Source organism: Astatotilapia calliptera, chromosome 5 (assembly GCF_900246225.1).
Source record: "Astatotilapia calliptera chromosome 5, fAstCal1.2, whole genome shotgun sequence".
Classification (NCBI taxonomy): Eukaryota; Metazoa; Chordata; class Actinopteri; order Cichliformes; family Cichlidae; genus Astatotilapia; species Astatotilapia calliptera.
The window spans coordinates 35,194,600-35,208,607 of NC_039306.1; the positions used below are offsets into that span (position 1 = coordinate 35,194,600).

The 14,008-nt window shown below is 40.8% G+C and overlaps 1 protein-coding gene across 2 annotated transcripts in view; it reads right to left on the reverse strand.

Annotated features, from left to right (window-relative positions):
• Positions 1-4,742: 4,742 nt before the first annotated feature.
• phf2 (PHD finger protein 2) overlaps positions 4,743-14,008 on the reverse strand; it is a 41,378-nt gene continuing 32,112 nt past the window's right edge. The window contains exons 17-22 of one of the 2 annotated variants that reach the window (XM_026169071.1): positions 13,714-13,880; positions 12,597-12,883; positions 10,150-10,245; positions 9,951-10,060; positions 9,557-9,869; positions 4,743-7,096 (exon numbers count right to left, since the gene is read on the reverse strand). In XM_026169071.1, coding sequence (XP_026024856.1) covers positions 7,008-7,096; positions 9,557-9,869; positions 9,951-10,060; positions 10,150-10,245; positions 12,597-12,883; positions 13,714-13,880 — 1,062 coding nt within the window. In that variant the 3' untranslated portion in view covers positions 4,743-7,007. Of the gene's footprint in view, positions 7,097-9,556; positions 9,870-9,950; positions 10,061-10,149; positions 10,246-12,596; positions 12,905-13,713; positions 13,881-14,008 lie in introns of both variants that reach the window. The other variant, XM_026169070.1, reaches the window with a different exon arrangement.

A 14,008-nucleotide genomic window follows, 5' to 3' on the forward strand; every position in this document is an offset into this window, starting at 1 on the left:
AGCCTTTCTGCGGAGGCCTTGATCACGCTCACATTAATGATACTTTCATTTGGGTGGGCTCTTGCTTCACTTGTGACAGTCATTTCCTTGATGGGCAACAAAAATTAGCGATGACGTGTTGTTTTCCAGGTCCAAGATTTTAGGCCTGCCAAAGGTTAAGGAAACACGCCGCCATAAACGTGAGCCTCTGTGTTTGTCTTGAAACTGGGCAGCATTTTCTTGCACTTCTCGAGCTGTCGGACATTCGTCTGCTGCCGAGGCAATGCTGTGTTTTGTTTGACAACGGTTTTTAAGTTTCAGCTTCCTCTCAGTGCTCGACTGCAGGAGAAGACTTTTACAGTGTGAGCCTTGTTGTTAGAGCAGAAGGATGCCAGCATGCCTCACCTGCTGAATCAAACATGTACCGTGATAATCGCTGATGGTAAGTAATGAAGTGTATCTGCTCAGGCTGCTCTCACATAGTTACACTTTGTTTGACAACTTTCGTTTTTTTCAGTTCTCCTGGGATGAATTGTATGAATCCATGACATGTTAGAGGCACCGTTTTATTTATTTTCCAGTTTCAGGATCCTTTTCAATTAAAGCTTGTAACAATATTTGACATAAGAAAAAGATTATAATCTGAAGCATTGATTAAATCTGTGGTCTTTAGGTCTTTTTGGGTTGGCTCATATAAAGAAGGGCTGATCCATCCATTCTCTTCCACTTATCTGATTTAAGGATAGATAGATAGATAGATAGATAGATAGATAGATAGATAGATAGATAGATAGATAGATAGATAGATAGATAGATAGATAGATAGATAGATAGATAGATAGATAGATAGATAGATAGATAGATAAGTATTATCTGAAAGGTTTTGTAAAAAATACATAAATAAGTATAATAAAAATAATAACAGTAGTGCCTGACACATGCATGGACATAGGGAGGGTCTAACTGTAAAGAAATGATACAAAATGAGCACTAAACATTAATTTCACTAATATGTGCTATTGTTAGACGACCTGTCATATAAAACAAGAAAACACAAATATTTTAGAAATCCTTTAAAACCTTTTTTAAACCAAATGTTTATGTGACGAATAACAAAATGCATTCAGGTTTTTACTCCCAGATTTAAGCTGGCACACTGGAAATGAATCAAGCATTCAGCCCCTGTACATAACTGTAATTTGCCGTCTTAACATATGAAAAACTATTATTATGTGTTACTGTTTTTCAGCTACAAACTGTAAACTTGGAAATGTATGGATGCTATGCTGCAATAGACAATGGCTGCTGGGGAACATAAGGCACTGAGCACCTCTACTCACGTCTTTGTTCATCGCTGCTGCATCCTGTTAACTTTTGTGTGTGTTTTGTCCTCGCCTCCCTGTGCCACAGGTAGATCGCTGCCTGCTTCTGTTGGGGTCTCTTCCTGTTAAAAGGGAGTTCTTCCTCCACACCGTCACCGCCAAGTGCTTGCTGATTTCGATGGGGTTGTCTCCCTAACATGAGGCTTGAGGTGAGTCTTGCTATGAAGTGATGCTTTATGAATACAAGTGAATTTAATTGCAATAACATTAAAAATAAAAATCCATGTCTTAACATAGAACAGGCGCTTAATTTTGATACTTTGTTATGTGCTGATATTAGTCTTGGACTTATTTCGAGTTAACAGCCACAGGGGGTTGTAGTTCTTTCACCGTCAAGGTTAACTTGACAGATTGTTTTTTAGGAAGCTACCTAGAAAACACAGGAAAACGGTGTATCTTTGTGCGTTTGGGTGTCAGCAGAAGCCAGACATCTCTCTGCACCTCTAAGCTTCCTGCCAGCAGAGGAGTTCTTGCTGGCTGACAGAGCGGTTAATCCACGCAGAAGGGAGCAGCTCCAAACAATTGCTGAAAATTGCAAGCGTTGAGTATGCCACTTCTCATCACGAAAACAGGCTCTGTAAGCTTTCCCAATGTGTTGGTAGAAGAATGACTGCACATTATTGCTAATGACAGGCCTGAACTGGGAAGAAAGGGATGAATAAAAGGCAAGAGGAAAAGTGTGGTCGCGGTGGTGTTTGAGGGGTGATCCTGCACCATTGCACGCCCAAACAAAAACAAAACTTAACCTGACATTCCTGCGTAATTTACACATCTGGCACATTTGTCTTGACCAACTGGGACTTCCGTACAGGACCGAGGGGGTGTTCAAAGCAGTGCAGGGCAGCACATGCACATCTGTGATCGCTAAGGCGCCGCGGCACGGCCATGAGAGCAGTTACACTGTAACACTCTGCAGGCATTGTTTTTAATACGCTGACATTTAAATTGTGATCCCACTTGCCCTCTGGAGGGGACAGATTTTGGCAAAGAAACAAGTGAGGAGAGGTGTTAAGGGAGCCGAAATTAAACAAGGGAACTAAGATTTTTGAGCATGAACAAAGATGGTCTGGGTGCATTTGAAAAATCTGTTTTTCCTAATTCTACATTTCCTACAAATGAATTGTTTCCTTTTGTATCAGCTACCCTTAACAATTACTAAATAATAACTCAATACTGACTTGGTTCACTCAGTTTTGTGCAAATAATCACTGCAGGTAAACAATCATTTGAAAAACCTAATGCTAAAGTCAACTTGTTGCCCTGTCGTGTGTGTAGCTGTGGCCCGTAATCAGCGGGCCGATGATGCTCGGCGGCGCAGCACTTTCTTCTTCTCCCGTGTGCGAAAAAGATCCTGAGAGGACAAACTGTGCATGAGATGCTTTCATTTGTCAGAGCACTTTGGCATTTTTGTGTTAACAATTAGCTAACAATAACAACTCACTTTGATGCTAACCAGGGTGGAAACGGGGTCACGACCTTTAACAGCCGCCTTGCTTCGCTACACCCACAGATCTCCTTCTCTCTCTCACACACACACACACACACACACACACACACACACACACACACACACACACACACACACACACACACACACACACACACACACACACAAATCTAATGGACAAATTCAATAAAACACCAGTGTGGGGAAATGCAGATTCCCATGAAGGTTTAATTTTGATTAAATCAATTGTGTCCAGATGTGCTATTAGTCCAGGCTTAAAACGGCAGGAAAGAAGCGACACAACGTACGAGGGCCCAACTTTCCTATTACTGCAATCAGTGTGTAATTACGCAAATGAAGAGTCCATTGACTTATTTTTGTTGGAGACGCTTGTTTTAAATGTGCTGATTAATTTTCTTATGATGCCTTCATTCATGGTTAAGTCGCTCCTTCTCTTTGAGATCGGCTTTCTTTCCTTCTCGGTGAGAAAAATTTGGTTAATATGAAGTTTGGTGCAGAATGTTTACGGTGAGAATCCAAAGAAAGGATCTGGTGCTGTCAGCGAATGTTTTCAACACATTGTTAAAAAATGAGAAAATGTAAAAACTGTACAGCAGCAAAAACAAAACTCCACTGTCAGCCAAATGTGAAATGAAATGAAAAATGTTTACCTTGAATGGTGAAGCCTTCAGATGAAGCACATCCTGTCATCTGCCAATTATCACTGCTGTGTTTTTAATTGAATCCTTCATTTCTCCATCAGTAATTTTACTCCACTACATGTACTTGACTGTTTTAGTTACTTTTCTGTTTAACAGTGCAAATTTATTCTTAAAACAAAACCAGGCCACAGTGATCACATCAGCTAACAGCCAATATTTTTCTAGTATTTTTACTGACCTTTACTCAGTTTAAGAATTCTACTTACTTTTAAGTTGTAGTTTAACAATACAACTTTTTAAGATTTTACATTAAAAGAAAATAACAGAATAACTGATAGCATTTCCAGTCATTTTACTGCCCTACACACGAATAATCATTGTTGTTTCAGGGCTTCACTACAACTTAACTATTAGTGTTTGTTCACATCTGTGGGGGAAATATCATATGTAGGACATGGTTTTCTTCAGGGTTTTCTTCCAGAAGGCAAAGCCACAGTTTTATTTTTTTTTAGTTACAACACAAACTGTAACTAAGTATTTTTTTAATCAAGCAGAAAACTGAAAATAAAACAAACAAATAAAAAAAACCCATTTAGCTTCAAATCTCAAAACAATGAATCATAAAAGTCTACAGTTACTTTCAGATGTGGCACAGACATCAGTAAGTTCACCTTTAAATCCTCATCCTCAAGAAACAAACATCATACACCATATATATATATGATGTATGATGTTTGTATAAATAAATACGTAAGTGTAAATAAATAAATATATATATTTTTTCAGATTTCTTTAATTCTACAATAGTATTATTGCATCAATAATCCTATCATTATGAATTATCTAGACCTTTTTTAAAATTGTATATATATTCTATAATTTGGAAAATACAAAAACATATTTTTAAAAAATTACATATATATATATATATATATATATATACTCTGAAGAGTAATTAACGCAACCATTTTTACTAACATCCTCTCTGCTGGTAAAAATCGGCACCTATTTCTTGTATTTCTCCATGTGCTGGACTTGAAAGCTTCCTCTCCATAGACACATTTTTTGACTCCATCTAGTGGCACAGACTCGCTGTTGCTCCACTCTTGACTGTCTGACTGCAGATTTAAGAACAACGTCAAACGTCGCGAGGCAGTAAAGGTTTGATGTAGCTCTCTTCACTGAGCACATTCTGCGTCTTCACTTCTTGCCCACAGGACATTTAACCGCAGCCACACCTGCTGTGAAAAAAGTCGGACTGCTTTGGAGCGCTTTTTAAGTTAATACAGTTTTAATGGTGTTGACTTTGGCCTGGTTTTAATTAATGACTCGGCTAGAGCTGTGGGAGGAGTCCAAAAGCCCGATGATGTGCGTAGTGCTGGATTTGACTTTTAAGCAGGACAGTGTCAAGCAGGAAAGCAAAAAGAAACCATGTTTAGTGTTCACCACACAAACTGTCACAACGCAGGTGGGACAGGAACACATTACAAAGTAGGTTTTCCACAGTAACTGTATTGCAAAAGTAAACAAGGCGGACAATCATATCATTCAACAACAATATGTTTGTTCCTCGGAGTTGAATTTGCCATTTCTCCATGTCTTAGAAAAGTGAGCTATGATCTCCAACAGAATCGTCTAAATACAGAAAAATATATTTCAGGTCAAAAAGGATTGTAAATACTTGGTAGTACTGTGAAGAACAGTAAGGGAAGACAGCTACAACAGGTATCATTCACTGTCCTGGCACAGTGGATGCATTTAATAGGTCGGACATACAAAAATAAACCACAACAAAGCAACACACGTATTGTACAAAATAAAAACCTGAAAAGAGTGTTTGATCAGAGCGTTTCGGAGACGAAAGCAGAGCGCACTGAGACCATGTCGAAAATGTCCTGACCAAAATAACGTGGAAAAAAACACAACCCGAGGTGTGATGGAGGTGTGGACGCGGCTGCTTCGAACCATAATATCAACAATAGTAATGATAATCATGTCACATTGGAAATGGTTGGAGACAGGGTGTAGATAAAAAAGTTTGCCAACGTGGGTTCTAGTGTGTCAAATGTCCGTGGCGCCCCCCAAATACACAAACGCCTAAAAAAGAAAGCAACAAAAAGTAAAGGGTAAATTCACAACTTGATGAAATATCCAAAACCAAAAGAAAACAAAAACTCTTTAGAATTGTACAAGTATAAAAAAGCTACAAACATTAATAAATTACATCACTGACACATAAACACTTCACAAGGTGCTAGTAAAATAACTCCAAAACCCTTCAGGATACTAGAACTCGAACAAGAGGCTGGTCATAGAAACTTTAAGTGTTGCTTTTTTTAATCCTTTTATGTAATTTTCCCTCAAAGCTTCGTCTCTCGTTCAGACAGAATCACAATACAATTAGCTTTGTGTATGTAAGGCCATATGACAATAAAATGTATCGTGTCTTCGATTGTTTTCCAGGCAACACCTTTACGTCTAATGACAACATAATACTAATAATAATAAAAGTGAACCTCTGTTATTAAAAAAAAATACAAATAAAAATTAGGACTATAGTGTATATCCATATATATACTTTTATTCATTTATTCTTATTAGCAAAACCGGTAAAAATGCTGAATGAAGCCTTAAGGGGAAAGGATACAAAAAGTAGTAATTTAAAAGGCTATGTACAAGCTACATTCTATATACTGTGATGTGTGAAGCTATAAAAATGCAGAGATGCGCCTATGTTGTCGGTGCTGCCTGGGAAAGCAAAAGAAGAGAGAAAGTATCCCCATGTAACCGCAGACGTGACGTGGATGAGGCTTATCATCAGCGCCGTGTAGTGTCAGTAATCCTATGGCCGGTCCTCCTCCGTCTGACTGCGTTCGCTTTGACAAACATCTGGACGGCGCTGCCCGCGATTCGCTTTTTGTGCTTTATAGTCGCTCCTCATTTGCGATCCACGGCTCGGCACAAACGAACAAAGGTTCCCGCCGACAGAGACGCACGCGCGCTAATCGATTCTGATCAAACACGAGGACGTTGGGAAAGGAGGAGGTGAATTTTCCCAGTTCAATCGAGCGTGGCAATGATAAGCCGCATCCAGTTAGTAGGAAATAACCCTCAAAAACAAACAAACCAACAAACAAACAAAAAAAACCCCTGACCCAAGCGCACATGCAACTGAATACATGCAAGGGATACTTTCACAAATCTTGGAATGACTGCAATGTAATTCTACTTCATGTTTTAGCAACCCCTGATAAACTCACAGCTGTAGTAAAATGAGACATGTTCTCTTAAAAAATATTTATAGTAGGTTCTGTACACTTTTAATATCTGAAAGTTATAAAGTATAAGTAGAGGCAAAAACCTATTTGACTGATGTTCTTCTTAGAAATTCAAAAATGCATGATTTTCTTCTTCTCCCATCTCGTTTCAGTCTTTTATCTCTTTTCCACGTCGTTGGCTTTAATCGGTGAACGGGGGGGTGAGGTTGGGATGGGACCCAGCTCGTGAATTCCCAGTCCTACGACAGTCCGCTGCATGCTACAGAAGGAGCTTTCCATTTCGATGGATCTTTAAAATCTTTCCAAGTCTCTGTTTGGCTGTTGCCATGCCTTTCTTTAGCCGCTTAGCTGCAGGAAAGACAAGAAAAGACAAGAGGTAAGATGCCGAGCCAGCTTACAACATTTTGTTTCCAAAAATGTAACAAAGTAATACATCCTGACATGTTCGCACCAATATTTGCTAGCTTAGTGGCCTTTATGCTGGAACATGTTCATTGGTCTAATAGCAAAAACATGTTTAACATACTCATACCCAACAGGAGCCCCACAGGGCAACAACAGCACCTCAAGGCGCTTTATATTGTAAGGTAGACCCTACAATAATACATACAACAATCATATGACCCACTATGAGCAAGCACTTTGGCGACAGTGGGAAGGAAAAACTCCCTTTTAACAGGAAGATAGTGATTTTTCATCAACACTGTCTGAACATGTTGTTCCAGAATTTTGCTTGTGTCCAACAGACAGTGGAAAGACTTACGCTCACCGCATACTTTGTTAGGAATGTCCGGTCCAGCTACGAAAGACAAATATCTAATTACACAGTCACATGTCACCACATGACCTTTTGAAGTTCAGTCCAAATAGAAAGGGGAAAGAAAGGTGATTTAAGTGCCTCTGAATGGACTGGTCTGAGAAACTGCTGACCTACTGGGATTTCCCCTCACAAGCATACAACCATCACTAACACAGAATGGCTCAAAACAGAGAAACTATCCAGTTGGTGGCAGTTCTCTGGGTGAAAATGCAATTCAGTTCAATCTCATTTAAATAGCGCCAGATCACAACCACAATCGCTTCCAGACGCTTTATATTTGACGGTAAAGACCCTACAATTATACTGATAATAATGCCTTGTTAAGGGCAGAGGTCAGAATGGCCAGACTGCTCTGAGCGGACAGGACAGCAGCAGCAACTCAAATAACCCCTCACTACAGGAAAGGCAAGCAGAAGAGCATCTCTGAACCCACGCCATGTCAAACCTTGAAACAGATGGTTACAGCAGCAAAAGACCACATGTGGGTTAGTAATGGAGTCAATCACTAATGTCATGTTTGTATTATTGATTGATTGAGCATACTTTATTCATCTCGAGGAAAATTGGGTTAAGGCTGCCAGCCGTGCCAGCGCCAACGTTTATATTAAACATTATAACCGTTAAACACACAGGAGTGGCTGTAGCTCAGGAGGTAAAGAGGTCATCGTTGACTTTACCTCTGGGTGCTGCAGTCTACATACCAACTATACTTGACAACATACTGACCCCAAGCTGTTCTCTGACGCTTGTTAGACACAAAGCGTAGCACACAGTGCCTGCATGAATGAGACTAGTTTTACTGAGTGCTCAGGTAGAAAAGTGCTATATAAGCATTTGCATTTGTAATATTACTACTTTGCTAGTAACATTAGGCAGCATGCAAACTCAGATCATGCAGCTCGCTGCTGCGTTAAGTGTTTGTCTAATCAAGCCAAACTTGGCTGAATGGGCCACGAGGGGATAACTACAGTAAACAACAAGTGGGATTTGCAGCAGTGGGACTGTTTGTGCTTTGGCATCTTTCTTCTGGCTAATTTTAGTTAATGCCAGTGCGCCTGCTATTCTGACAAAATGAGCACTTTTAAAAGTTAATGCCAAATTATAGCATGTTGTGTTGTGGCCAGCAGAGGGGAACAAGACAGATCGTTTAAAATTCTGTTAAATAACATGTCTAAATGTCATTTCAATACTGGCGGGAAGAACCACATGCAAATGTAAATTAAAAAGCAATGCATTAACGAGAAGCTACCTAAAAGGATCCCTAGAAAACCTTTAAGTGAGACGCATTTCCTGGAGGAGGGAGTCACTCCCTCTAAGTATCCATCATTGGCAGTTCACAACAGTTCACACAACTGTCTCTCATTACAATAGGTTGCACTTTGCATGCTCAAAGAGCAGCGGCCGCCAAACCAAACTGTTATTTGCTAATTATTATTGATTACTAGTCCGGATGAAGCTTTAGAAATTGTAAAAAAAAAAAAAATCCTGGAAAGAACTTTCATTTGGCAAGATGGAAAACATTCATTTCCCTGAAAAACTGCTCAATTTAAAAGCCATTAGATATTCATTCATTACTGCTCCATTACTGAAAAGCTGCTACAAGAATCTCTGTGTAAAGAAGGCGAGTGATTCAAATTTATTCACGGGAAGTGAAATCTTAATCCCACAGATTACTAAAGCTTTAAAGACGTTACACGCAGCATTTGAAATTTTCTAACGAACAAATAGCCGTGCCTGTGCTTAAAGGGGACCTATTATGCTTTTCCTTTTTTCCTCTCTCGGAAACACACTGTTACATTGGCGTTAAATCGCTCATAACATACACTGCAATGGTTTAAAGGGAAATATATTTAGAAGTCATCACTGTGAGGCACAAAGTTCTGTCTGTTTCTGCAGAACCAACAACCAGTGACAGTTGCTCTGAGGATGACGGGACCATCCGTTGTGTATTTTCTTCTGCACACTCCACACTCTGTACACGTGCTCACCTTTGGCGTCTGCTGAGCCCACACGGTCACCCTTCGCCATGCCGCTGCTGTTGGTGCTTGTGGAGTTGGTGCTGTTGGGAGAGGACATGGACGGCCGTCTCTGGCTGAGGAAGACCCCGGGTGCCATGGGCTGCGGCCCTCCCGGTGACTTGACCGTTCCAGTGTTGAACTCGTGGTCTGTCAGGCTGCCGTCCTGGGAGTCCAGATTGTGCTCCGGCGAGCTACTGTCCTGAGAGATTTTCGGGGGCTCCTCTATTACTAGCGCCTTCTTTTTGGTGCTTTTCTTCTTCTTCTTGGTTTTTTGTTGTTCCTCCTTTTGACACATCATTTTTTGTTTGAGCAAAATGATCAGAAATATCTACAGTTGTGTAAGAATACAGTGTAAGTAATTTACCTGGTGGGAAAGCTTTGCTGCAGCCGCAGCCAGGCCTGTTTCTATGGACGCCACCCGGGCTCCATCTCTGGCTGGCCGCTCGTGTCGGGGAACTGATGGTCCTACGCGGGCTGCCAGGACATCCATATTGGGGTTTAGAACATATTTCTTTCATAAAACTCTGAAGCCAAGATGCTTCTTAAACAATGCCAGTGTTCACCTGTGGGGCTGTACGGAGTGTCGTCGCTGCTTTTCCGTTTCTTTGATCTCGATTTGAACACAGGATTATCCTCTTCGGACTCCAGCGAGGGGTAAACTAAAATCGAAACGTGGAACAGATTACTCACATGTCATGCATGTTAGCTCATTGCTGAGAAGTTGCAAAGAAAAGCTGCAATTACTTCAGTTTTCTGTAAAACGGAGGAAGTGGCAGCATGCGGTGCAGCTGCAAAGCAGCTGTTGACTGTCGGTTCACAGTGCAGCCATTCCAATCTAGACCTTTTAATATCTGATAATTGGATGATCAAGATAAAAAATGACCTGTTTATAAAAGCAGAGCAGAGTGCCAGTCTGCGGGAGAAGCTTCGGGATTTTAGAGCGAGAATGTTCGTGCTAAGAACAACTAATTGGACCAATTAGAAGTTCAAAAAGCTTGTAAAATAACCGTTTGGAACGCGTGTTAATCGCTTATTAACAAGCTAGGAGGCTCCAAACAGCTGTGTTTGGATGGGCTTCACAGGGAAAGCATTTTGCAGGAAAAAAAGATAAACTGGAGCAAAAAAACCCCAAAGAGACGCACGAAAAGTAAACATAAGCCCGTGTCACGTACACGTAATGAAAAGCTCCAGGCCAAATTGAGAAATTAAGCTCCACAAGCAGATACATAAGGGGCCAATTTGTTTTTAAAGCACCTGTTAGCAGCAGTGAGGATCAGACATGGCAGATACATTATTTTCTCATTCATGCGCTTGAAAAATGACACCAGACTGAACTCACAGAGCTCCGATCAGCTGCACTGTTTTTAGTTTTTGAATAAATCAGCCCTCCTGCACATTCAACTTTATTGATGTAGAAAACAAAAAGAAACAAAAAAGCGCAATAAAATAATAGTGAACCACTAAAAGTACTGCAATTTAAAAAATATATAAAAATAATAATGTAACAAAAATGTGTTTTAAGGTCCTTTAAGACCCAAATAAATATAAATGATAAAATATAAAGACATTGCAACTACTGTGTTTTAGATTTATGCATTTAGAAACAGCAAAACGTGAGAAATCTCAGTGAGGGAGTCTTTTCATTTTTCGTTTTTCCAACAAATCCTACAAAATATGATTCAAAATGATTGAGGGTTGCACTCTTAAAAGTGTTCAACTGGTTTTGATGCCACGGACACGTCCTAAAATTGTCAGATTGGGTCCAACAAAGAGCACCTTGTAGAGGCAGAGCTCCTTAATAGTAAAAAAGTTCAAAAAAGTGCATCTTCAAATAGCTGAACAATTTCAGAAAAATGTTCCTGAATGCAAAGCCTTTGACGATGTCATCGTGCGTCATCAGAAGAGTCGGATAATGTGAAGAAATCAGTGCTGATATCTGTGATCTTCAGGCTCTCGGGGAGCTCTGCAGTAAACATGGATGTGATTCTCTCACTGAAACAATTGCACAGGTTACTGTCTGTGGACACAGTCACCGTGCCTTTAGTTACTTTTAGGATCTTCTGATTCTAAATCCTTTGTATCAAAACTAAAGTCTGATTATGTCTGAATATCTGTTTTTCCACTTAGCCAAACAGTTATTCAGTTCAAAGCAATTCTCAGTCTCTTGTGTGGAGCTACTTTTCATGTAATGCTTAAAGACAATTATTGGTGCATTAATATGAAGGCGAACAACAGAACAGTTCCAGTACAAACCTTCATGAAGCTCGTTTTTAAAGCGTGTATTTGTTTACATTTTGCAAACCATCTCTTTGAAGCTAACAGACGCAATGACAACATCCTGATACACATTCCCATTCCTGATCCTGATTACAAGAATGTTTTACCATGATTAAAGTTATCCCACTTCTAATTAGAGAAATCTCTTTACGTCTGCTCTCCAAAGTCATTCATCCTACGCCCTTCAAAGCTGGTGGGTGTAATCGGGTGTAGCGCTGAGTGAGAGGTTGTTTGGATGAGCTGTTTTAATATTTTGGTTAAAAGGTGTTTTCTGTTAGAGTGACGGCTTCCTGCTCCACTCTGTGTGTAGGGGGAGGAGCACACATAAACATGCATGTTTTTTTGGAGACATTTTTGGGGTTAATGCAATCCCAAGACTCCAGCATATGAAATGTTTACCTAGTTTCATCACTCTGATGGTCTAAGCTTAGAAAGACAGCCATCCAGAAACACACTCTATCTTTTCAGTTCGTGTTTTTGTCTCATTTTCAGCATTTTCTTGGTTTCCTGTGATTCTGCCCAGACAATAGGTAGGTGTGACTTATAAATTCATAAAGTACACTGTAGCTGAAAAAAACACATCCTGGGTACAATAGGGCAAAACAGGGAATGCTTTGGAACTTGACCAGCACCAGTATCATGGAAAAATGACACTCGCTACCGCCGTCACCCCACCCTGCCCACGATGACAGAAAAATGAGGAAACAACAACAAGTTGGCATTTGTCGCTTACCGTAATCCGAGTCCTTGAAACACGCATCCATGTGATCTTGGTCGTCGTCATAATCTAGACTCTCAATACTGCTGCTCTTCCTGGGTTTCTTTGGCAGACGTTTAGTCGACCGCTTGCTGTTGTTTCCGCCTCCTCCTCTGCCGGCCTTCTTGCCGGCCTGCGAGCTGTGCGAGTTGTTCTTCGACTGGCCGTTGTTTTTGGCCTGGCTGTTGCTCCACGGCTGCTGCAAGCTCTCTGAAGACGACAGGTTGGCCATGGACAGCATGCCCTGAATGGCCTCCTGTGTGCTGGGAGATGCAGGTGGCTGACTGTAAGTATGTCAATAAGAAATACACAACAACACAGCCATTACATGGTGGTCAACACGCTGGCAGAGGTCAAAGAAAGAAAGAAAGAACTGAAGAAGGCTCTGAACCAGATCTCGGTGTAAGCTAGATTACAAACTGTGCCTCAGTGGAACAAAGAGGAAGGAAAACTGTCAAAAACAAATATCCTCCTTAAGACATCGCTCCCAAAATGAATCCACACACCCATTAAGCTATCACCTGCTGAGCTGCCACAAGAAACAAAGCGACTATCACACACCGCTATAATGAAGCTTCAGCCCCTCTTCAAAGCACCAACGATGTGATAAATTAACATATTTCATCAATGTTTTCTTTCTTTCTTTCATTGCTCATTTGTAGCTTTCAGTGTGGTGGAAATAGACCATCAAGAGCTCGCAAACAGCAAAAGGCAAAGGGAAGAGCCTGGAGCCACGCAGCGTTTGATAGATTAACACGGGATGAAACAAACACTGACTTAACACAAACTGCTGACAGAATCGGTGTAAACTGTTGCTCCAGCCGCTAGCTGATTTTTCAGCTCTGAGCGAAGCTGTAAAATTCAGCTTTTTCATCCAATTACGTCGCCGCTGAGTAGGCCATTTGTTTGTCAGTGCCTCGGTCCATTAAGAAGAGCTAAAATTCATTTACTGAAGGAAAAGGGGGTCCAGCGGGAGCCATTTAGAGATTAATGCTGCGCATGTACTCTAACTCAAATGAGTTTAGAAGTCCAAGTTCTGTTGGTGTTGATGGGAATGCAGCAGAAAATTGACATCGGGGTTAGGTTAGTCTACCTGTTGGTGCCGTAGTCGATGCCACCCACTTGCTTGCTGGCCTGCAACAGGTCCAGAATTCCTGCGGCGCTGCCGCTCTTTTTCTTCACCTTGGAATTGCGACTTTTGACCTCAGGCTTGGCCTCCGTGTCTATGTGCAGCGTCTCTTCATCTGAGGAGTCTGTGCTCTGGTGTTGAAGGAAGTGAACGTACAGGAAAGAGATATGAGAGAGACTTCAAGTTTCTTTCCTTTTCTGGCAAAAAAAGGAAAATCCATGTTCGCTTTTCTTGTAATGGCTTCTTTACTGCAGTCTCA